This window comes from Marmota flaviventris, chromosome 14 (assembly GCF_047511675.1).
Source record: "Marmota flaviventris isolate mMarFla1 chromosome 14, mMarFla1.hap1, whole genome shotgun sequence".
Taxonomy (NCBI): Eukaryota; Metazoa; Chordata; class Mammalia; order Rodentia; family Sciuridae; genus Marmota; species Marmota flaviventris.
Window position 1 is genome coordinate 93,432,735 of NC_092511.1, and position 23,834 is coordinate 93,456,568.

Sequence of the window (23,834 nt, forward strand, 5' to 3'; positions counted from 1 at the left end):
TTATTAAGAGAGAAAAGATGAAGGAAAAAAAGATAAAGATTTTGTAAAATGTTCATGTTTTTCAAAATTTTAGGAAGGAATTAAATTTTCCCATTCGAAAATTTGGTAATATTGATCCTTTTGTCTCTGAAAGAGGGTTGTTTGTGTTGGTGGTCTGCTCAACCCAGAGAATAGCTCCCCTGGTCTCTTAGCTATAGCTAACCCTCAGCTTCGTCACCACTCTGTCCCAGAGCCTGCCACTGGATTCTCCCTCTTATCATTCTGCTTCTCCTCCCCACCCCCAATGACTCCAATTTTAAAACAAACAAGCAAACAAAAAAATGAGCCACTTTTGCTAAGTGTCCTCTCTTTGATATTCTGTATCTAAACAAGCCATCTGAGGATACACAGTCACCTTGCTCTACAAACCCAGAAGATATTTGGGTGGTAAGAACTCACCTTTCAAAAAGTTTTTAAAATTAAAAATATAAAAATGTTCAACTTTTTTGTTCAATTTTTTTCTTTCTAAGTTTTTTTTTTTTCTTTTTGCAGTGCCAGGAAGTGAACCCAGCATTTCTCACCTGCTAGGCACATGATCGACCACAGAGCTTCATCCCTAGCCCTCTGACTAATGCTTTTGAATAAAAATACTCTTTGTTGCCTTGTTCTAAAAAATACAATGTGTTTTCATCACTTTCGATGGACCAATCCATAATTTACTGACCAGTATACTAAAAGATCATGCAGGGAACGGCATAAAGCTTATTCCCGATCAATCTTGTGCAACTGTGACTGATTGTATTCTCCAAAGGCAGCCCCAGCCACATTTCTGGTCCTACATGTTCTTTCAGAATGTTGCCACACCCCTACAAAGAGGGGAATCTATTTCCACTTCTTTGAAATTAGGGAGGCCTCCATGGCTGCCTCAAAAAGTAGGATGTAGTGGAATTGGCAGTAGAAATCCAGGAGGCCTAGATTATACCAGAAAACACAACTTTCCCCGGATTCTCTTGCTCCTGAAATGCTCACCCTGGGAAAACAGCCACCATTCCTTGAAGAAGCTCAAATGTGACACACAGAGAGAAGACTTGAAGAAACTCTTGCAAAGAGGGGCTGAAGCCATCAGCCAACAGCCAGAGTCAACTGCCAGTGGTCCAGCTGAAACTGAGCTGGGCTGTCCCCACTGTGTCTGTCCATGTCCCTGGTCCACAGAACCCATAAGCAGAATGAAGGGCTGTTTTACACCATGACATTTTGAGGTAATTCATTTCCCAGCCAAAATAGTTACTGGAACAGCAAGTAACGAGGGGCTGACCGTATCCTATTTCATCAAGAACATTTCAGACACACAGACCTCCTGGTGAGCATTCTGAGGACAATAAGCCCTGTGGACACTCACACGACCCATCTCTCTATACTGGGGAGGTGACAGTTTATCCACATCCTGGCCAAGCGCCTTTCATTTTCTGAGGAGATTCAACCTGATCTTCAATATTAAAGTATGTGCATGCGCTCTTATTGATTGTTTGCCAAACACACACAAAAAATCTGACTTTTATAAACTAGTATTTATGAAAGATTGCCTAAAAACTATTCAATTCTTGACTTTCTCTCAATTTGATATTGTGAAATTTTAGATTTGATTAACCCAGAGCAGAAGAAAAAAAATCGGACAGGTTCAATGTACCTTCGTCTAAATGCCATTAGTGGTTTGGGGTATTCAGCTCCAGCATGCATAGAAGTCACTAGAAGGAAAGATACCTAAAATATGGTCATACATTTACCACAGAAATGTCGCAGACAGGGTTCTTTATATCACACCCTTTAAACAGAGGACATTCCCCCCAAAAAAATCTCCCTTGGGAATGAGTCCCAGAAAACACCATGTTCTCTCATGAGCAATTGAAAGGTTTTTGTGAACAGCAATATTAATAAATCTTGTAATTGCCTTTGCTTTAGCTTTGAAAACAAATTCAGCTTTAACAACCAAGACTTGTCATTAGCTCTACCTCCAGCTTATTTAACCTTTCTACCCTTTGTTCACTGTATCTGTTTTGGTTTTTTTCTAGTTCCTCTGCTCTCCATGCACATTCTCCACACACCTACCTGGAGTATGAGGAGGCATGTGCGATCCCTCCAGGAGCCTAGTAAACTAATCCCTCCATTCCTCTGCACACATGCCCACCTGCCAGAAGAGCTTGACAGAGGATATACAGAATTCTCTGACTTCAGCCGGGCCTGAGAATGACTCATACGAAAACCACGAGTTAGACTCACCTAACTATTCACCATGTCACACAGCTTGATGAACCTAGTTGGGGTAGATGACTTATCTTACTTATCGGGCATGTAAGAGGACATCATTTCTCTCTCCCTCCCTTGTCTCTGCCATCCATTACTCTGTTTGTTCCCAGATCACTTAGAAAATATCCTCAAGGGAAACAAAGCCACAAACGAGATCACGGTGAATGTCAGAGTCTATCACCAGCTCATTGTGAAAGCCAACACTTGTATTACAAGGGAGTGAGGTGTAGACAATTTAATCACAAAGCACACACATTCTTTCCGGAATTAAAAATTTAAAATAAAAGGGCCCATTGGCTGCCTGTCAGCCCACTCACTGGTTGTGGGGAAACTGGGCGACAGCCAGGTTTGGCAGTGGGTGGGGCTCTCTGAGTCTCCTCTGCTCTGCGTGTCTGCTTGGCATGAGTCACTTTTCCTTTTTTTTTTTCTTTTCCTGTTAACCTCAACTCACTGACAGTCAGCTTCACCAGGCGCTCTGCTCGATACCAATAATTCACAGCCAATCGTGCTCCTGCGAGTTCCAGTGAGTCAGAGAGGGACAAATGCCAAGGAGTCGGAAAAGCTAGACCTTCCAGAAAGACCACGTCAGCGAGGTGATCCTGTTAGTCAAGACAGAAAGCAGCCGAACCACTCATATCTGCGTCAGAAGAAATAAATGGTGGTGGACCCGATCCTCTTCTCAAAAAGGACGACAGTCACAAGCGCTTAGAGCAAACTCTGTGCTGACCCTAGCCAAAGCCAGATATACACACTCCCAATCCATCTGCAGCCCTAGGAGCGCTGCATGCTGCGCTTGGCACACAAGACCAGAGTTGGACATGGCACTTCATCACCCACCAGGCACCTGCTGCTCTCTTCGTTGCTCGGGGTCTGCCGATGCTTCTCGTTGTTCTATTTTCTTTTCTTTTTTTGGTACTTGGAACGGAACCCAGGGTCTCATACATACTAAGTACGTGCTCTATCACTGAACTGCACACCCAGCCCCTGTGGTGCCAATCTTTAATCCTGACTTTTAACTTAGAAGTAGTCCAGGTTAGGATACCTATATTTTATCCAGTATTACAATAACTTGTGCCATAATTTTCATATGCAAAGCAGGCACTTAGAGTAACGGTGCTCTTCTATACATAAGCTACTTATAAAAACATGCTCTGATCAGCACTACAAGTCTCTGGACTGGAAAAGTTTAAATATGTACATCCCTCATCCTGTGTGGACTTCTCTTGGCTTTGTACCAATTTTTCCAAGCAATGAAAGAACATTAGAGCAGATTTATTACCTTTTTAAAGGTCACGTCCATTCTGAGACCAGAGAGAGAGAGAGAGAGAGTGTGCAGAGTCACAACCACACCACCCCTTGAGGATCACACTGGGGAATCTTCTTGTCAAATAGCTCTGGCAGGAGAGTAAACGGGGAACTCAAATTCACACTCAGGTCCATCTCTCTTCAACATTGAGAGTTGGAGACTGAAACCCCTTTGGGTAACACATCCTGGACCTAAGGGAGGACAGCTCCTACTCCCCATAATATAAACAGTACTCGAGTTGCCATGGTGCTGAGGACACATCACAGAAGGACAGCACTTTGCTCTTGGAGACAAAAAATACTGGTGATCGTGGACAAATCTCTCTGAAGCACTGTAAGTTCCAGGGAGTTCTAAATTTGCCAATAGCATGAAAGTCAAGCTTGTGAAATACGACAAAGTCTATTTGAAATGGTTATGCTGACGACAAGATACCAATTTTAAGACATTTCTCAGAGAATATGCACACACTTACCTTCTATGGCCTTGGTAGAACTGAAGGCACTCCGATACCAAAGTACAATGTCGATCTTAAAATAATTGTAGATGCATAGAACAGATGTGACCACAATGGCCAAAGCAATCAGCCCTCCTACCAAGTAAGCGCGGAAATCTGGAGCTGCAAATGACAGCAAAATAACATCATCATAATCCAGAGAGTTGATTAAACCCTTTATTCAGAGACATTACAGTATAAATTCCAAAGGTAAGTGTACTCGATATCAATGAGGACACTACTTAAATATTTCTTTAAAGTTAAATAACAGGTATGGGAGTAGAATAATCTGATCTGGGCCATGGATTTTAGGAAGCAAATGGGCTTTGGGGCACTAGGAAGAGAAAAACTGCAGAAATCTTCCTTCTCATTCCCACTGCAGGACAACTGCTTTCCAACTCTGCGTGTCCTGGTTCTACGCGGTCAACACCAGACGCTCCAGCGGTTTGTTTGAGACATTCCCCAGTTTTTACTGCACAATCTCGATCCACGGCACATCCTGATTACAATCCTATATCACATTGCTCCCCCGTCACTACACACTGAGGAGCATGACTCCCGGGTCTCCCCGGAAGCCATCTTTGCTGACTTCACATGGCTGCCTGAGAGGGAAGCCCTCATCCATGCCTCTGGGTGCCAGGAGTCCAGGCTGGGGCCCTGGGTGAGAGACAGTTTCTGAGAGGCTGTTCCAGTTCTGCTCGGCTTCCTGTGCAAGGATGGGGATGGACAAGCACTGGGCAGAGCTGACCAAGGAAAGGAGCAGTTCCTCTGGGGCCCACGTCCAGGGAGCAAGGCCCCCCGCCACACACACACACACACAAAGAGGAAGAGCAGCGTCCCACCTCACTACAGCCAAACCTAGGCCCCCAAAGAAGGAGCCTCAGGAAAGAGGGAATTTGGAAAGAGGAAGTGGGAGAGAGGAAGAGAAATCCTCCCATTCCTACAACCCACCCCATAAACCACTTCCTCAAGCCCCTTCCTGATCCTCCTGAAGATGAAGGATCCCTCCCAGAGGGATTTCATTTAAAAATATATATATATTTATTAAAGAGCTTATCACAATCTTCCCTAGGCCACACCATGTTGTAAATATCATGAGGCCCCAGACTTTCTGTTTCCTGTTGCAGATCTTGAAATACGTGGCACCATAAAGCACAGTAACAAAAAGCACATTTGGGGGCTGGGGTCATGGCTCCGTGGTAGAGCGCTCACCTGGTGTGTATGAGGCACTGAGTTCGATTCTCAGCACCACATATAAATAAATTAAATAAAGTCCTTTGACAAGTAAAAAATATATATATATTAAAAAATAATTTAGTTTAAAATAAAAAAGCACATTTGGTGCTCCCGCCCCCCCCCCCAAATATATATTGATTAAGTCCCAATGCAGCCAGGTAGAAATGCTCCACACACAGGGGCCAAATTCCATCCTGACCCCATGTTATAACCTTTGACTTGTAAGCAGGAGATGGGTCCTCCCATTCCCCTCTCTCTTTCTCTTTGTCAGCCCTTCTTTCTCCTTCTTGAATCAACACTACCCCTCTTCCTTTGGGAGAATTCGTGTGTAGGGAGACCTAATGTACAACTCAGGGGTCTTGGTGTGGTAAGCAGCCATTGATAGGGTGACGATGCCCCCAATATTTATCAGATTCAAAGAGCCCCTGTGGCAGGTAGCAGGAGTGATACCCCGGGATTCTTGAGTCGGTCATTCATTGCATTCAGGTGTGTTGATGCTCTATGCTCTGCAAGTGTGCTGAAAGATGACACTGGAATGACTAAGTTCAAAGGGAGTATGGAGTTTGATATAGGAGCAAATGGAAAACTCACTGCTGGTATGTCCGAAACCCTGTTAAAAATGGTGTTTGTCACTTGAGTCCATGTGGCCACCATCAGCCTTTAAATTTGCCAATAGCATGAACGTCAAGTTTGTGAAATATGACAAAGTCTATATGGTCGGTGAGGACAAGTGATCAAAAAATTTATGGAAGGGACACATAATCTAAACAACTTTTTAGTGACTCTGTTTCACACAAACTGGTAGGATTCAAATCTGGAGGTGTTCTCAGCAAAAAGAAGGAAGTCCAATGGAGAAGTTATAACCTTGACTTTGCCCCCAAGAAAACCAAGAAGCCTGGATTTAAGAGGGTGAGGTTCCTAAGAACTCAGGACAAACAAAACAGTATGCAGCTGATTGAAGTGGTGCACGCCTATAATCCCAGCATCTCAGGAGACGGAGGCAGGAGGATTATGAGTTCAAAGCCCAGTCTCAGCAAAAGCAAGGCACTAAGCATCTCAGTGAGACCTTGTCTCTAAAGAAAATACAAAATAGTGCTGGGGATGTGGCTCAGTGGTCAAGTGCCCCTTAGTTCAATTCTTGGTGCCCCCACCAAAAAAAAAAAAGCAAGCACATGACCAAAATTGCATTGCATATGAGATGTGAAATGAGTGTCAGGAGGAAGGAAGATGAATTCAGTAAACAAGAACTTCTCAACCTGCCTAAAAGGAAGAGACAAAATGTTAGATATGGAAATGAAAAACCCCAAGATAGTGCAGCCTGGGAAAAAGGAGTGAAAAAGAAAGCCATACACTGATAGCTTTCATCTCTTTCAAGATAAATCCTTTTCAGAAGCTGGCCACAGGTGGGCCATTCAAACTTAGAATGAGACTTGCAAGATAATCCTCTCCAGGTGCTGACCACCAACCCCCAACCCCAAATCCCAAATTCCTGAGTACCCAAGCTGTCATGCTCACTAAATCACCTCTCAGTGTAACCTACATAACCCCAAAATTCTCCTTTGGCCAGTGGCTCATTTTCCACCAGGAAAGTAGGTCCCCTGAAAGTGTAATCCCATTCCTGAATAAAAGGCTGAAATGATCCGTGAAGTTCACCTCTGGGCCCGGCTAAAACAAAGGATCCTACCCGCTGCCCCATGATTGACAGATGTTAACTGGGGAAAAATATAGCACTATTTCTTTTAATCCTGGATTTGGCCTCAGAAGCCTCCTGAGTAGTGCTTCTGGGTAGTCCATACTGACAGGTTAGGATTGTCATGGAAATCTGGTTTTGGCCAGATTCAGGTGAGGTTACTAAACAAGGAAGTCAAACTTCTAGGTTGAAGCAGATTTAAGTGGTAACTTCAGGTCTCATGGTATCTCCAAGGCTTCTCTTCTTCCCCTCTTTTCTCTGGGGTTGACCATGAGTTCCTGTCTCTGGCCTAAGCCAGTCTGCAGGTTCTGCCCTGATCACCGCTTGAAAAGCAATTCCACCCTCACTGGCTTCAAAGTCATCTTCTTTCTCAAAATATGAGGCCCAGAGAGGACCTGCTTTTGTCTCTGATCTATTTCATAGGGCAGACAAAGGAGACAACCAATAAGTTAGTGGGAAAAGGTAGATGGGGGGGATGAGAATGCCAAGCCATGGAGGGTCATTTTTATCCCATAGGGAAGGAGGTGGGACTAATGTCCTGGCAGGGGAGTGGCAGAGTTCCAATCATCCTTGGAGAAGGTAATTCTACAACAGTCACCAGGAGATAAGTAGACCAGAAAAAGTTCTCAAAGCAAGGAAGTCATTAATAAAATTAATATGATCATCCAAACCCATAATAGTCAACCGGAACCAGGATAGTAGTAATGCAAACAAACATATTTTTTTTTAAGAATTCACTAAAATGTCCTGGCTCTGTGGTCACTCTGCAACATTATCTCTTGATTCTCTCCTACACTGTGATAGGCAACAGGAATATGAATTGGTCCAATCGTATGGGAAAACAGTGTGACATTATATAGAAAGGCCAATAACACACTCTCATTAGGCAACTCTACTCCTAGAACTGTAGCAGAGAGGACTATTCTGCATGCATACCAGGACACACATCCAGGAAGCTTCACAGTGGAGTTATTGGCTAATAGTCCAAACTGGAAACAACTTAAATGTCCATGTGCATATATAGTAAAGTGGATGCATGATGATCTAGCTGTTCAAAGGAACAGGACGCAGCAAAAAAAAAAAAAAAAAAAAAAATGAATGAACTACAGCCACATAGATCACTGAGGTACCAACACAACCCAGACACCTACGAGGAAATGAAAGTCATAGGAAGAATTCATACTATAGAATCCTTTTCCTATAAAGCTCAAAAAACAGGCAAAACTAAACTGTACTTTTTAGGGCTAGCAACACAGATGGGAAAGAAGAGCAATGACTTTCCTAAAAGTTGAAGAAGTGATCATCTACGCAGGAAAAGGATGATTTGATCAGGAAGGAAATGCGGAGACTCTTTGGGTCTGGTAACCTGTGTTCGGTTGTCTTTCTTAATCTAGATGGCAGCTTGGCATGAATTTGCTATGTGATTATTTGCTATGTAATATGTAAATTATATATGTCCTTTCTCATATGTATGTTATGTATCATGATTAAAAAACTAAAAACCGAAATTCCAAATCAGTCTCAACAACAACCCTCCGTGGAAGGTACCGTTATGATCAATGACAACACTGTGGTCACACGACTCATAAATGGTAAAGCCATGACCTGTGACCCTGGAAACCTGGACCTTGCTGTCCTGGGTTGGAAACACTCCCCATCTAGATTAGCAGTGGAAGTGGACAGGAAGTCTCCATAGAACTCGGCAACTAACTGGGCATTGGCATGAGGGAAGAAGAGGAAAGGAATGAGATGAAGCTGAATTACCTGGATGATACGGGGGACACCATTAGCAAAGGTAATAAACACAGGAACCAGGAGGTTTGAGAGGGTAGGTGTGTTTTCACACTTTAGCCAATGTATCCGTGGTCTAGCACACGGGTGGAAAGGCAGGCTGCCGCGTGGGAAGAGAGGACACAGGGGAAGACATTGGTTCCTGCACAAGGCTGACACCGAAGCCGTAGAGAAAGTGAGATGGTCAGGGATGAGGGTGCAGAGAGAAAGTCAGCACTTAGGACAGGACCTCAGGAAGGACACCACAGAGAGAGATGGGTGCACAAGACCCACCCAAGGAAAGTGGTTGAAACTGGCTCCTTATGAAAGGCACAGGAGAAGAAGAAGAGAAGGCAGTGGAGACAGATAAGCTCAAGGATCCTCCCTCCTGGTGTAACCACAGCAGTTCCTCACAGATCCAGGGAGAGATGTGCAGCTGCTGTGTGCCCACGCAGAGCAGACACTGCTGGGGACAGAGGGATTCTGGCCTCCTGGTCACAGCACAAGGAGAGAATGCACACCCAGAGCTGCAGGACGCTGGGCACACACCCCTATTTCCCCACTATTCTAAGGAAGGCTGTGGACACACAAAATGTCAGGAGCTTGGCAGAAGCAGATGCACATCTGCTAGCTTCATACGGCAACCCGTGTTTTCTGTTAACTTCTAGAAAAACACTTCTGGCGGGGTTTTAGCTAGATGCATAAGTATGTAGGTTTAACTGATTACTAAGGAACACTGGCCATTCAGGCTCTCTGTTGTATATGAGTTAGCCACACACACACACAGAGAGAGAGAGAGAGAGAGAGAGAGAGAGAGAGAGAGAGAGATTATACTAAAAGAATCAAGAAAATAATGCCTTGGTAAACTACCCAGCATTTTACAAGGTATCTCATACACTTCTCTTGTAGGTTATCAACTTAGTTGATCTCAAGGCTCTGACATCACCCTCTATTATTACTCTCTATTCTCTGGCTTTAAGACCTCCAATGCATCCTTTAAAAGCTCTATACAGTTGTTGAGTGAAATTTTTGTACGCCCTTGGAGTGGGGAGCTCGCCTGCTCAAATATCAGAATCATATATAAGTTTGCAAAGTTATGTGGTGAAAATATGCATAAGCATTTTATTTGCATATGAAATTATTTGTAACAATCTAAAAGCTGAAAATCGCAACTAAATGGTCATACAAGTTGAACAATTAGGTTTTGTAAAGGAAAACTCAGTTTCCTGGAATTTTAATGCATACATTATCAATATATATGAATGTGGCATTTTCAAAGATGCTACTTTATCCCAGCCTTACTCCATGCAGAGTAGGAGACGATATCAACTCTTCCCCAGGTGACACACCTGGGTTTTCTACTCAGTTCCACCGTCCTGTGTCACCATTGCACACGTGACTTCCCCTTCTCTTTCAGATGCATTTCCTGCCCAGCACTTTGAACATGTTGAGCAGTGGGTGACACACTGGACCTTACCTGGGAGCGTTAGCATAAAGTAGGCTGTGGACACTCCAGCATGACACATGAATGGAAGTCCGTAATCTTCCATTTTCACTTCTAAGAAGGTTATGTTTACCGTGTAGAAAATGTGTTCCGGAAAAGAAACATTGGTTCTACATAAAAAAAAAAAAAAAAAAAAACAGTTGAGCATAACGCTTGGGTCAAATTAACCCAACATAATTCATAATGTTTTTTTTTTTTTCTGGAGACAAAATTATGTATTTTCTCCCCTCCCCTGGAGAACACTTTCACCCTAAGAATTTTTTTTTTTACCCTAAGAATACTTCACTGAGTGACTCCATGAGGTGTATAGATTATGTGGTTCCAAATTTGCATTTTCTTCTGGATAGTGGCAAGGAAGTATGGTTCTGTCAGCGAGAGCCTAAAAGCCTTGCTTCTCTAACTCAGCTCCACCTAAAGGCCCTGCACAAGTTCTATTGCCCTGAGGTCACGGGGCCCATTTTACACCACTCCAATCAGACTTCCATACATTGAGTTTATACTCAATTCACTGGGAACTAACTATGTCCTCTCTCCCCAAGACCTCCTGCCTTGGCTCTTGTTTTACTATTTAATCCTCAAAGGCCAGTGGTTCAGGATGTAACTGAATAGGAGTAGGCTGGTTTCAAGCAGCAGTTGAGAGAAATGGACATTCTTTTACTGAGGCATGCTTCAGGTTTCGCCACATGCCCCCCATTAGGCCGGGCTCACCTCTCTGAGCCAGCTGCTTGGCCACACAGCACACTGCAATCTTCAAAAGACAAAGCCAAGAGGAGCGGTGGCTGAGCAGGTGGCGGGAGTGTCTATAAGCAGCAGCAGTGGCAGCAGATAGTAGGTGGAGACAGTCTTGCCAGGTTTTAGAGAAGCCAGAGGAACAAAACACCTACTCGATTCCCTCTCTGATGCGTTTGGATTCATTGTAGTAGGTGTCCACCAAAGTACTGTTGACCCTCCAGCATCGCAGGTTGGTGTTCTCCTTCGAGTCTGTTATGTTGCAGTCCACAATGAGAGTGGAGCCTAGAGCAACCAAATTCACAAATATTCAGTGAAAAGTTTACCAAGTTTCAGTGACTCAAATTGGTTAATTCCCAAATGCATCTTCTTTTGAGATTTGAGTATCTTGAGTGCCAGAATTTCCCCAGCCCCGGTCAGTCGGCTCTCTCTCCCGGACAGAGATCAGGAGGGATGAGCCGGCTTCTAGGGTGTCTGTTGTAAAGAGAGTTGCACATGCTGCCGAATGCCAACACTTCAGATGATGTCCTCTACAATATCAGAGACACAAATACCACTTGTACTCGAGCTGCAGCCGAGACCTCTACAGCTTACAAAGTATTGTATACGGATTTTCTCCCTCAGTCTTCATATCTTGTAAACAATCCAACAAGGCAGAAGAAAGGGGAAGAGTTATCCCCATGTTAGAGATGAGAAAATTGAAGTTTCAGACAGATTGACTGACTTGCCCAAGGTCATACGTGAAGTACAGGGAGAGATGAGACAAACACAGTTTTCTAGTTCCAAATCCAGTCATATTCCTACATCAACAAATGTGGCCCCACACCCATTGTCATCTCTCCCTTACCTGCTTCCACATACACACACACATCTTGTTTAATAAATCCATGTTTTCATTTTACTTTGTCCAGAAGTCTCATAAATCGTACATGGAGTTTGAAGGATAGTTCTTTATTCTAGGTGGCACTTTAAAAACGTCATGGATGGAGCTGGCAAATATCATGCTAAGCGAAAGAAGCCAATCCCCCAAACCAAAGGCCAAATGTTTTCTCTGATATGCAGATGCTAAGTCACCGTAAGGAGGGGGGACCAGTAGGGAAGAATAGAGGTACTTTGGACTAGGCAGAGGAGAGTGAAGGGAAGGGAGGAGGCAGGCTGGTAGGAAGGATCGCAGAATGAATCAAACATTATTACCTTATGTGCATATATGACTATGTGGTGTGATTCACGTATAACCATAAGAATGAGAAGTTATACTCCATTTATGTATGATGTGTCAAAGTGCATTCTAATGTAATGTATAACTAATTAGAACAAATTGTTTAAAAAGTAAAAAAAAAAAGAAAAGAAAACACAAGATAAGGCTGGAGTTATTTTCGGCTTTCAGAAATAGGACACATGGACATCCTAGGAACAGGACATTCAATCCGGGAGAAGATACATTAAAAAGACTAAAACATTAAAAAATGTATTGTGTACTATATATAACACACAGTTAAAACCATGGAATCCAGTTAATGAATTATGACAAAGCAAATATCCACCCCACCCTCACTCCATCAGGAAGGTAGTATACTCCCAGAAGTCTCCCAGGCCCCTTCCCTACTTCATATTTCATCATTTGCATGTTCATCCCTGAGCACCAGTTTCTACTGCTCAGCATTTTGCTGGTAAGACTCATCCATGCTGCTGGAGAGGATGGAATACACTAATCCTCATTTATTCCTTCTACCACGGCTGCATACCGTTCATATTATTTCTGGTGTTTGTCTAGTATGCCTAGGGCTCCTAAGAACTCTTTCCTTTTCCCCAGTATTGGGAACTGAAACCAGGGGTGATCAAGCCCTGAGCTGCATCCCCAGCACTTTATATTTTTATTTTGAGACAGTTTCCTAAGAACTTGCAATTCTCCCTCCTCCACCTAGTGAGTTGTTGGGATTATAGGCACGTCCCACGGTACCCACCTAGGAACTCCCTTCTGCATGTCCCCTGGATATTCCACATACAATACTGGTAGATCATAGGTCATACATCTCTTCAACTTCATACAATGGTACAGCTTAGCTTTCCACAGCAGGGCAGGGGCCTTCTTATACTTTACACGCTCAACAGTAGCTAGGGTGCCCAGTCTATTTTAGTTTTGCCATCTTGTCATGTGCATGATGGTACTACACTATAAAAATTAACATTTTAGCTGGGCACAGTGGTGCAGACCTGTAATTCTAGCAGCTTGGGAGGTTGAGGTAGGATTATCTCAAGTTCAAAGCCAGCCTCAGCAATTTAGTGAGGCTCTAACCAACTCAGTGAGATCCTGTCTCTAAATAAAATATTAGAAAGGGCTGGGCATGTGGCTCAGTGGCTAAGTGAGTGCCCCTGGATTCAATCCCTAGTTTTAAAAAAATTAAATTAATATTTTTGCTTTATTATTCCTGCTAAAACTTCAATTAGCAGTCTTATTTCTGTACATAGAAGGGATTTTTTTTATTTCTTTCTTTCTTATTTTTAAGATTTTTTGATTTGTTTTTGGTTTTCCACAATTTCGCTATGGTGTATCCAGGTGTAGTAGTTTTAATTTTATGGTCTTGCTTGGGATTTTTCGTTTATAGAATCTTTTGGATTCGTGTGTCCTATCAGTTTGGAACATTCTCAGCACTAACTGGGACAACATAACATTGCCTCTGCCTCCATAGTCTCTCTCTCTTTTTTTTTTTTTTTTGAGTGGGGGAGGGGGTATACCAGGGATTGAACTCCTTGGCACACACTGAGCCACATCCCCAGCCCTATTTTGTATTTTCTTTAGACACAGGGTCTCATTGAGTTGCTTGGCACCTCACTTCTGCTGAGGCTGGCTTTGAACTCACAATACATCTGTATTTTCTATTCCTTTGTCTCTCTATGCTTAATCCTAAATTTTTTTTCCACCTATATTTTAGCTTAGTAATCCTCATTTTTAAACAAGTCTAAAATGCTTTTAAAACCTTTATTGAGTTTTAATTTTTTTTTGGGGGGGGGGACTGTACTGATAAGCTCTGAATATTTTATTTGTTCTTTTTCAAATCTGATATGCTGTGACTTTACATTTCAAGTTTTCTTTAGAAAACTTCAATCCTGTCTTTTCTTTCCTAAAAGAGACCACAGACAATTTTTTTTCTAAGATACATATCTGATATTTATCTGAACCCCTGTGGCTGTTTCTATTATATATACCTTATCCAGAATTTACTGGGCCCAAAGTGTACACATTTCTAATGGTTCTACATATACATTGGCAATGGCCTTCTATACAGTTCAAAGTAAGCTGTTCATTCATTTCCCATTTAACAGCCGCCGTTTCTTGAGCGTCTGCTACATTCTCGTCTCTGTTTTGAGCCCGGGTGAATCAGCAGGGAAGAGAACAGACAAAAAGCAAAGCTCTTCAGGAGCATAAGGTCAAACAGAACCAGAGAAACTAAAAGAAAACTTTAAAAGTATGTGAGAGTAAAAAGTGAATTTGTGAAAAGGGTTGGGAGGATAGGGGGTGGTTGCATGAGACTCTCTAACGAGGTGGACAGGGGAGCTAACTCCTCCTCGCAGATCTGATGGAGGGGAGGGAACAAATGGTATGTGGCTGGAGAACAGCATCCAAGCTGAAGGGACAGCAAGCAGAACCTTTGAGGTGGAGCTGTGCTTGGGCTGTTGGAGCAGTGGGAGCAGAGGGGTAGGCTGGGAGGAGGAGGGTCAGGATGAGGGGGAGGGCTCCTGAGCATAGGGCGCGAAGAGGCAAGCCACCAAATGCCACGCTGGGCACCGTGAGGACTTGGACCTTCTTGCAAGTGAGATGGGAAACCTCTGGAGAGTTTCAACATGTTTTAAAGAGATCGCTGCTCTTCATTGTCAGTAACGGGTGAGAATGCCCTTTATGTTACCCTTGCTAATAAATGGTGTCACATGGTTTTCAATCCTTGCCGATTTCATAGGTAAATATACTTTAATGTACACTTCTTTTATTGGAAATGAATATTTTTAATATCTTGTTGGTTTTTTTCCCTTGTGTGAATTTTTATGGCCTCACTCAGATTCTGCAGTTTTCTTGATCTGTTTTTTTTTAAAGTATATAAATTATATTACCTGTTTTCTGTCATCTTTATTCCAAACATTCTCTCCTACTTTGCCCTTTACTTTTTAAAAATTTTTTTTTTTCATTTGTAGATGGGCACAATACCTTATTTTATTTATTTATTTATTTATTTTTAATTTTTTTTTTAAAGAGAGAGAGAGAGAGAGAATTTTTTTTAATGTTTATTTTTTAGTTATCAGCGGACACAACATCTTTGTTTGTATGTGGTGCTGAGGATCGAACCCGGGCCACATACATGCCAGGCGAGCGCGCTACCGCTTGAGCCACATCCCCAGACCTTATTTATTTATTTATTTATTTAATGTGGTGCCTCACACATGCCAGGCAAGCACTGAGTCACAACCACAGCCTCTGCCCTTTACTTTTTAACTTTACTATTTTCTATATATACAGGTATTTGTATTTTGTTTTGTTTTTCATATTTTTAACTTTCAAATATTGAACAAGGAGTTTATATATATTCAATGTACATAGTATGAAACACTTGATATACATACAGAATGTGTGCATGTATGCACATATATATATATATATACTATAATGTTTACTACGATCAAATTAAGAAATACATCCATCAGACTTCCAGAACTGGTTCATCCTTTTTTTCTTTAAATATCACTCTTTGTTTATTTTAAATTGGTCAATTTTATGTTAAATGATTTTTAAAAATTTTTATTGGTGCATTATAATTATACATATTAATGGATTCATTATGCTATATTTCTATGTGCACATACCATAACTTGATCGATCTCATCCTCTAGTATCTTCCCTTTCCCTCTCCTCCTCCCTCCCCTTGATTTGCTTGCTCTATTCTCATGATCTCCATTATTTTTATTATTATTATTTTAATTAGTGCATTATAATTATATAAATATAAAGGTGTATAGATGCCTGATATATTTTGTTACATTCATACAGGACATAGCATAATTTGGTAGATTTCATTCCCCAATACTTCTCCATTCCTCCCCTCCTCCCTGTCTCTCTATCCCCTTCCTCTACTCTCTGGGTCTCCCTTCTATTTTCATGAGATCCCCTTTATTTAATTTTATTTATTAATTCCTTCTTTTTTCTCGCTCTCTCTAGCTTTCACATATGGGAGAAAACATTTGAGATATTTGCATATTGTTCCATCTTTTAACTTGTGATTCCCCCCACACACACTGGTTTTATGCAGAGAAACTATGATATTCTGGTATTCGCTAATTTTATAATTCTTATGGTTGGATGGAAAATGGATCCAGAGAAAATAGAATCCATTTCAATTTAGTAATTACATGAAATAAATGTCAATGGATGTGGGGAAAATAACCCTAATCATGCAAATCACTTCAAGATGACATGCCAAACATATTCTTGAAGGGAAATGCTGGTGCTCTGGAGATGAGAGATGCTGGGATTACCCAACAGCTGTTTGCCCGTACATAATCACCTGTGGCAGTTGTGTCCCAAGAGAAAATAGGCTTTACAGGGCCTGTTGAAATAACCAACAAGGCCAGAGAAAGTATGTTAACATCAAGATAATATACTACTATTTCAGGCCTGTGAAATGATACTGGCTTTGAAAGTTTCTTTTGTGTTGGAATAACCCCTATAGAAGAATTGATAGTGTTTATAGAATTTTAGATAATTAACATTTTTTTCTAAGTAGATATTCATTTAAAAACAATTATATATTTATCTTCCTCCTAAAAGACTCCTGCTTTTTAGCTAAGTATGTCAGAATTTCCAAAGACAGAAGTGGGAAATGAAGTCGGGCAACCTTGTCTTCTAGGTGTTTATGAGATCTCCAAGGGAATCCATGCAGTGAATACATATACCCAAGCATCCACTATAGTGGGCATCCATAGTTCCTTAAAATTCAAAAAGAACTTCTAAATAAAGGCCTAGGGCCTTTTCAACAGATTTCTGTTCATTGTTTCGTAAGCTTGGCATCCCCAAGTCTTCTATTCAGGTATCCTGGAATTGGGGAAAGGAGATTTCTGGAAGTTTACCTCCCTTCCACCAGACACCCATCAACTCTTCCACCCCATTAGAATACTATATTAGAATACTATATGATGCATTCCCAAATCCAAACCAACTATGGGATTTATCATTCTACTTATTTTTTCTTTTAGTATATTCGTTATTTCCTATTTTTATCTTTTTTCCTTAATAGTTCTTTTTTTAGAGAGATAAATGGTTATTTATGTATTTTAATTATTTCTACACTTAATTATGATAATATTTAAAAATACAGACTTGTTTAGAGTACAGTAGTGGTCACATGCCAGGAAGTTCAATATGATATATTCTCACTGTCATTATTTTCTAAATATTCTTGAACTCCAGCTTTGGTTTAATCTCTACCCAAGAAAACAAATATTTAGGATATGAGTTTGTTGTTAATTTCTCTTTTATAAAATTTTTTAAAGGTTTTAAGTGATAAATAATAATTATATGTTATAATACAATATTATAATATGATTTTTGATATGTTAACAATGTGAAATAATCAAATCAAGCTAGTTAACAATTCCATCATCTCACATATTTAATGAGGGAGATTTTTTTCATTGTTTTGATTTTAGTTATGACTTTCTAGGCTTACTGCATTTTTATTGTACCACATGTGGTCTGTGCAGTTTCCTCTTTGGGGACCCTGCATTTTTCACAGATATTTATGAGAGTGATCTATTAAATACATTTGCATGTGATTTTGCTGAAATGTTTTAGATTCTTATTTGCCTAATAAATCTGAGTATATTAAAATCTCCCACTACCATTGAAACAATAATATTGTCTTAATTGTATTGTCCTTAGATTTCTGAGACTTTTAGCTTTATATATTTTGATGTACTGCTATTTAATACATAAAAGTTTGAATTTTAGGACATATTGTAATTTTGATGAATATAAAGTGATTCAATTTGTCATGGGGGGGGGAGGAATTCTTGAAAGATTATTATCAGACTGAAGTCAAGCAACTTGATCATTCATGTTAACGTCTGCAAGTATCTTGCTTATGCAATTATTTTTCATCTTTTAGGTCATGCATTTTTTCCATATGTATCTTTTGAAAAGAGAATATTATTAAATTTACAAAATTCTAATTAATTTTTAATATTTGATTCAATCTGAACACCTATGTTTTAATGGAAACTTTAATTTGCTTTTTCTTTTTGAGAAAGTACTTAAGGTTTTTTTTTTTTTTAATTTTACTAGTGACTTCCTTTATGTTTCAAGGAATAACTTGAACCACCTTTTCTCTACATAGAGAGGCATTTTTTTTTTGTTCCTATCCTATAAAAATGAAGGAATATAATATGATCACTTCCACCTTAATGTTCTTCCAGTAATAGATAATATAACCCAGAATTCCCAATCAACATTATTTAGTTATAGTTTTATATTATGTGTTGTCTTTTTCAAGGGTTATCTTTACATTTTCATCACCTCTACACACACAGACTTACAGTAATCATCCAGAACTACCGTGATCCCCCTCCCCCTAAGAACGCCAATATTGTAACTTCTCCAAGCCCCAGCTCTGTTTGTTTTTATTTTGATGCCTCTCCCGATCAGCAGGTATATCCAAAGCCGGAAACTGGATGTGTACGGGATTTGTCTTCACAATCGAAATTCAGAATAGTCACTAGACAAAACATGTGGACATAGTGAGTTGAGCCCTCGGTGATGTCAATGGCTTCCATAATTTTACTCACCAAGTTGTACTTCAATGGAATTGTTTTTTGGATAAATTATTTTAGGAATTCTTCTTTCATTTCCAACTCTTCCTGCTAAGAAATCAAATCCACAGTAAATGGCATTAGAATACTATATGATACATTCCCAAATACCATAATATAATGGCAAGAAGCACATCAGAGAACAGATCAATAAACACTGGTCAAGAAAAGACAAAACCTATGGTGTGAGAAATTATTCATAAATTTATATATTTTTTTTCAACTGGGAATAACTAAATTGCTGAGGAGGGAAAAACTTAGAACTTGAGTTATCAAAGGAATTTCCCTCATTGTATATTTGGTATAAATGTAAACTAATGAGATGGTATAATAAAAACCTCATTACTTATTAATCCAAGCACACTTTTCAAGTTCTGGCTAGTTAGAAATGATGTCCCCAACTTATCAGTATCTTCAGTTCCATTCTTCTTTCTTTCTATCATTTTGGTGTTCTTTTAAATCCTTTTCTGTCATTTTCTACCTCTTTCATCTATACCACTCCCACTTTATGCTTGTCTCTCCAGATTGATCCTCTGGATCCCGTGCTCCTTGGATTTTCCCACTCCTTCCCTTCCCAATTTGCCCACTAAAAGTTAACAATCCCCTGCTTAGTCCCTCATTCCTTCTATATATTTGGGGTAGGATGTGGAAATGTAATGAAGGAAGCTAGGGGAGAATGCAGCAATACATGCCCTGTACGATGGCCATGATAATTGTGCATTCTACAAACTATTCCAACTCAGTATCCCCAAATAGCAGCTATCACCAACTAGTCCCCATACCCCCACTCACTGGATCACACACATGTCAAATCTGGAAGTCATTCTAGGAAGCAGCTTTTCTTTCATCCTCCTCAATTTCATCACCAGTGCAACAAATTTTACCTCCAAACATTTCATAGTCTGTGCCTCTGTCTCCACTTCTAAGTCATCTTATTCTCTACTCTTTTCCTGGACAATCTCATCCACACTTGCAATCTTCAATTACCACTTCAGGCTTTGAAAGTCATATCTCCAGACCTTCCTTGAAGCTCCAGACCCACAAAGGACATGGCCTTCTCTACATCTCCTTTTGGATTTCTCAAAGGTACCTCACACTCAGCCTATTAATGACCAAACTCATGATCTGACTCTTAGATCTGTTTTGTTCAGCCTCATGACTCTGCGCTTGTACCCACCCAAAGGTTGTTTAATGGCAACATGGTAAAGCTTATGTATAAATGGCCCCTTGAGCCTGCCCCTGTTTAACTCCATGTCCTCAGTTCCCTCCACTCCTCATCTCAGACATACTTATGTTCAAATGAACTTCATTACAGATGCAACATAAACCATGACATTTCACACTTCCACACTTTGCCTTATGCTATTCTGCCTAAAGACCACTTCTTATTTTTCTTTACATTTATAAAATCTATTCATCCTTCAAAATTCTGCTGAAAGAAAGCTTGAAATGGAACCACCATGTGACCTAGTAATTCCACCTGAGCATATACCCAAAGAACTTCAAATCAGCAAACTATAGTGATAGCCATATCAATGCTCATAACAGCTCAATTCCCAATACCTAAGGTATGGAACCAACCTAGATGCCCTTCAACGGATGAATGGATAAAGAAAATGTGGTACATATGCACAATGGAATATTACTCTGCCATAAATAAAAAATGAAATTGAATCATTTGCCAGTACAAGGATGGAACTGGAGGCTATCATGCTAAATGAAATAAGCCAATCCCCCCAAAACCAAAGGCCAAATGTTTTCTCTCTGAAATGTGTATAATGACTCAAAATAGGTGGGGGCAGGGTAGGGGAGGGATGAATGAGGTTCACCAGATTGGACAGGGAAAAATGGGGGGAAGGGAGAGGAGATGGGTTTAGGAAAGACAGTAGAAGGAATTGGACATAACTTGCCTGAATTCATATATATGAATACATGACCTAAGTATAACTCCACATCATGTACCACCACAAGAATGGGAACTTATACTCCATGTATGTATGCGATGTTAAAATACATTCTACTGTCATGTGTAAGTAAAAAGAACAAATAAAAAAAAACTGGAAAAAAATTCGACTGAAAGCTAATTTCTCTTAAGAGCCTCCCTAGACCATTTTCTTGCCACCTTGTAGCTCCTTCTGTTCTTTTTTGTGTCCCTTGACACCATCAATAAGGTGAACCTTAGCATATAATGTTAAAAATAATCCATTTATATCTTCAAATTCACTACCACCAGGCTGGAGTTTCTCAACAGAAGGAATGATGTTCTCAAAGTTTTAAATTGTCAGGGTGTAATGAAATTCTGGGCATATGACAGATCATACATGTTGATTGATTAAACTGGCAGGAACTATAGACTCTTGGACCCCGTGACCTCTTGAGGTATTCTTTTTTTTTTTTTTTTTCCTTTATAAATTTCAACCTTCTGAAAAAGTTTCCCATTTACTCATGCAAAACTGAAGCATTTTGGTATTCGGCTAGTCATTTGGTTAATAAACGGACCTATGCTTTGACAAGGCCAGACACTGAGCTTGGTGCTGGGATTCAGCTGGGAACAAGATAAGGACAGAGAAATTCCCAGCAACAGGAAACCCAAGAGCACGAAAATCATGGAATCTAGCTCCGTTTTTGCTTTCTTAATTAAGTGGCCCTCGGTGAAGGAAGTCAAAATGGAAGCCACCCCCAAAACATCGAATCACATGTGTGATTTCAGCAAAGAGTACCGGGGGACACAGGAGGAAGATCGGGCTGGAATGCAGGGCATCACTGGACTCCAGGAACAAAGGGACCATCCTGGACTGATGTGGAGCCCTCCAGAGGGGCGGCAGGAGTCACCTCTGCTGAAAGGACCCTCTAGGGAATAACACCATCAAGAACTGGCTACGTATCCCCCAGAACTAGAAATTAGTGACCAACATGAAGGTCCAAGTCAAAGAAATATCCAGCCTTTCATTCTTTCCCTCTAGACGAGTAAATACAGAAAGTGACTCTCTACTGAAGAATGAGCAGAAAGTGACAAGAAGAAATCTTTGCCTGGTGTGTGTAGAAGGAAACGTGTCTGCTTGGGCAATGAAGGCCAGGGCTTCAGTCCTATTTCTGACGTGAGTCAGCTTTGTGAATTTGATGAGTTGCTTCTGTCCTGAGCCCCCATAAGATTCATGGTTTGAGCCAAATTATTTTGAGGATTTCTTTTAAGATTCTACTTTTCAAATCCCCAGGGCATATGTTCCACGAAACTGGCTGTTCTGGGTCAAGAAATGAAATCTTATGAACAACAGGTTATTCTAGAACTATGGCCAGAAACACTGAACCTTACAGAGCCCAAGACAGAGAAGGCCAATGCTGGAGTGGCCCACAAATCGCTCACAATAGTGAAGGCTGAGGGAAATATGGGTCAAATTAATAATACCCATGAAGCACTGAATACCTACACTTTGTCAGGCACCAGAACAGCTACTCTATATACCTGATCTCATTTCATTTTCCCAAATCAACCAAAAGTTTTGAATATTCTTGTTTTGCTTTTATTTTTGTTTTTTACAGATGGGGAGAACTAAGTTGCTCGTGCCTTTTTGCCTCACTCTTTCTACCCTCTGATCTATCAGTGACATATTTCAAAGCCTATTAATCTTCAAGAAAATAAAAATCCAGATCACTTCTGCCCAAAGCCTGAAGCCAACCGGCTCAGCTTTGTGTGAGGGAGACCAGGCAACAGGTGTAAGCGTACTTACCGATGCTCACGTTGATGCTGTTCAGAACCCTGTATGCTCTCCCGGCATGTGTCAGCTCGGCTGCACACGCATAGCTCCCGCTGTCCTCTGCAGAGACATCATACACAACAAGCTTCATTTCCACAGGAACAAACCGTGTCTCTGTGATCTCTTTACAATCCTAAATAAAATAAATAAATAAATTCCAGTTAGCATTTGGGGGTACCAGTTACACTCCTAATTAGCCCCATCCTCAGAACTGTAGGAAGATAAGAAATCTATGTGAACCCTAAACCTTAGATCATTTACAATCTAATTAAAAGACCAACAGATGATAGATGATTGATAGATAGATAGATAGATAGATAGATAGATAGATAGAATAGATGGAGATGACAAGTAGATGAATGGATGGATGGATGAATGGATGGATGGATAGAGAGAAAAGAATAAATGATAGACAGATGGATAGATAGAGCAGGAATTCCTTTGTGGAATTCATTTGTGGATGCATGTTGTGTGTGTGACATAATCCGTAATCTGTATATTTGTATCTGTCCATCTCCATCTATCTCCAGAAGATTTGACAAAGTATTTCCTAGGCTAAAATGAGTGACACAAACAGTCAGTCCAATAAGAGTTGAGAGGGAAAGGACTTGTGTAGGTTAGAGAGAAGACTTCATGGAGGAAGACTGGGACTAGGTCATAAAGGATTTTAGCAGAAGAACAGGAACAGGTAGGAATGTCCTCCATTGCAAGGCCCATTTCTCCAAGTGGAAATTCATCTAATGGTAGGAAGCCCCTGTGCTTTGTAAAGCCCAGGGGGATTGTAAGACTGTAAGTCTAGGTGAATAGTGGCTGTTTCTACCATGTTGCAGGCTCAATTATACCTTCTCTACTATTAGGGTTTTATTTTACAAAATCCAAAATAACTCTTCACAAAAAAATCATGTTTGGAGGTGTAAACAGTGGTAAAAGAACACTTTCCAATCCACAGAGAACAGCTACCACATGACTTCTCATGTCAGCCAGGCTGCCACCAAACTCCACCAACCTGAAGCCAATTAGTCTCAGGAATGCCTTTCCCTCTAAGTCACCCTTAGCATCCACCCAGAGGGCAAGCCTCACCATTCACTTGTCCTATCAGAAGCTCGTATTCTCATGCTCGTCACCACACCTTTCTCTCATTGGGCCAATTCTGCAGTCTTTCTCAAACCTGTTCCCCTTCAGGAAAGCTCCACTCCAGAATGACTGATTGGCTAATT

At 40.7% G+C, this 23,834-nt stretch overlaps 1 protein-coding gene across 1 annotated transcript in view; it reads right to left on the reverse strand.

Annotated features, from left to right (window-relative positions):
* Nucleotides 1-23,834, reverse strand: part of Il1rl2 (interleukin 1 receptor like 2) — a 38,087-nt gene that overhangs the window by 3,919 nt on the left and 10,334 nt on the right. The window contains exons 4-8 of the mRNA XM_071601270.1: nt 22,591-22,750; nt 18,839-18,910; nt 11,167-11,296; nt 10,256-10,392; nt 4,062-4,205 (exon numbers count right to left, since the gene is read on the reverse strand). Of these exons, the coding sequence (XP_071457371.1) occupies nt 4,062-4,205; nt 10,256-10,392; nt 11,167-11,296; nt 18,839-18,910; nt 22,591-22,750 (643 nt within the window). The remainder of the gene's footprint in view (nt 1-4,061; nt 4,206-10,255; nt 10,393-11,166; nt 11,297-18,838; nt 18,911-22,590; nt 22,751-23,834) is intronic.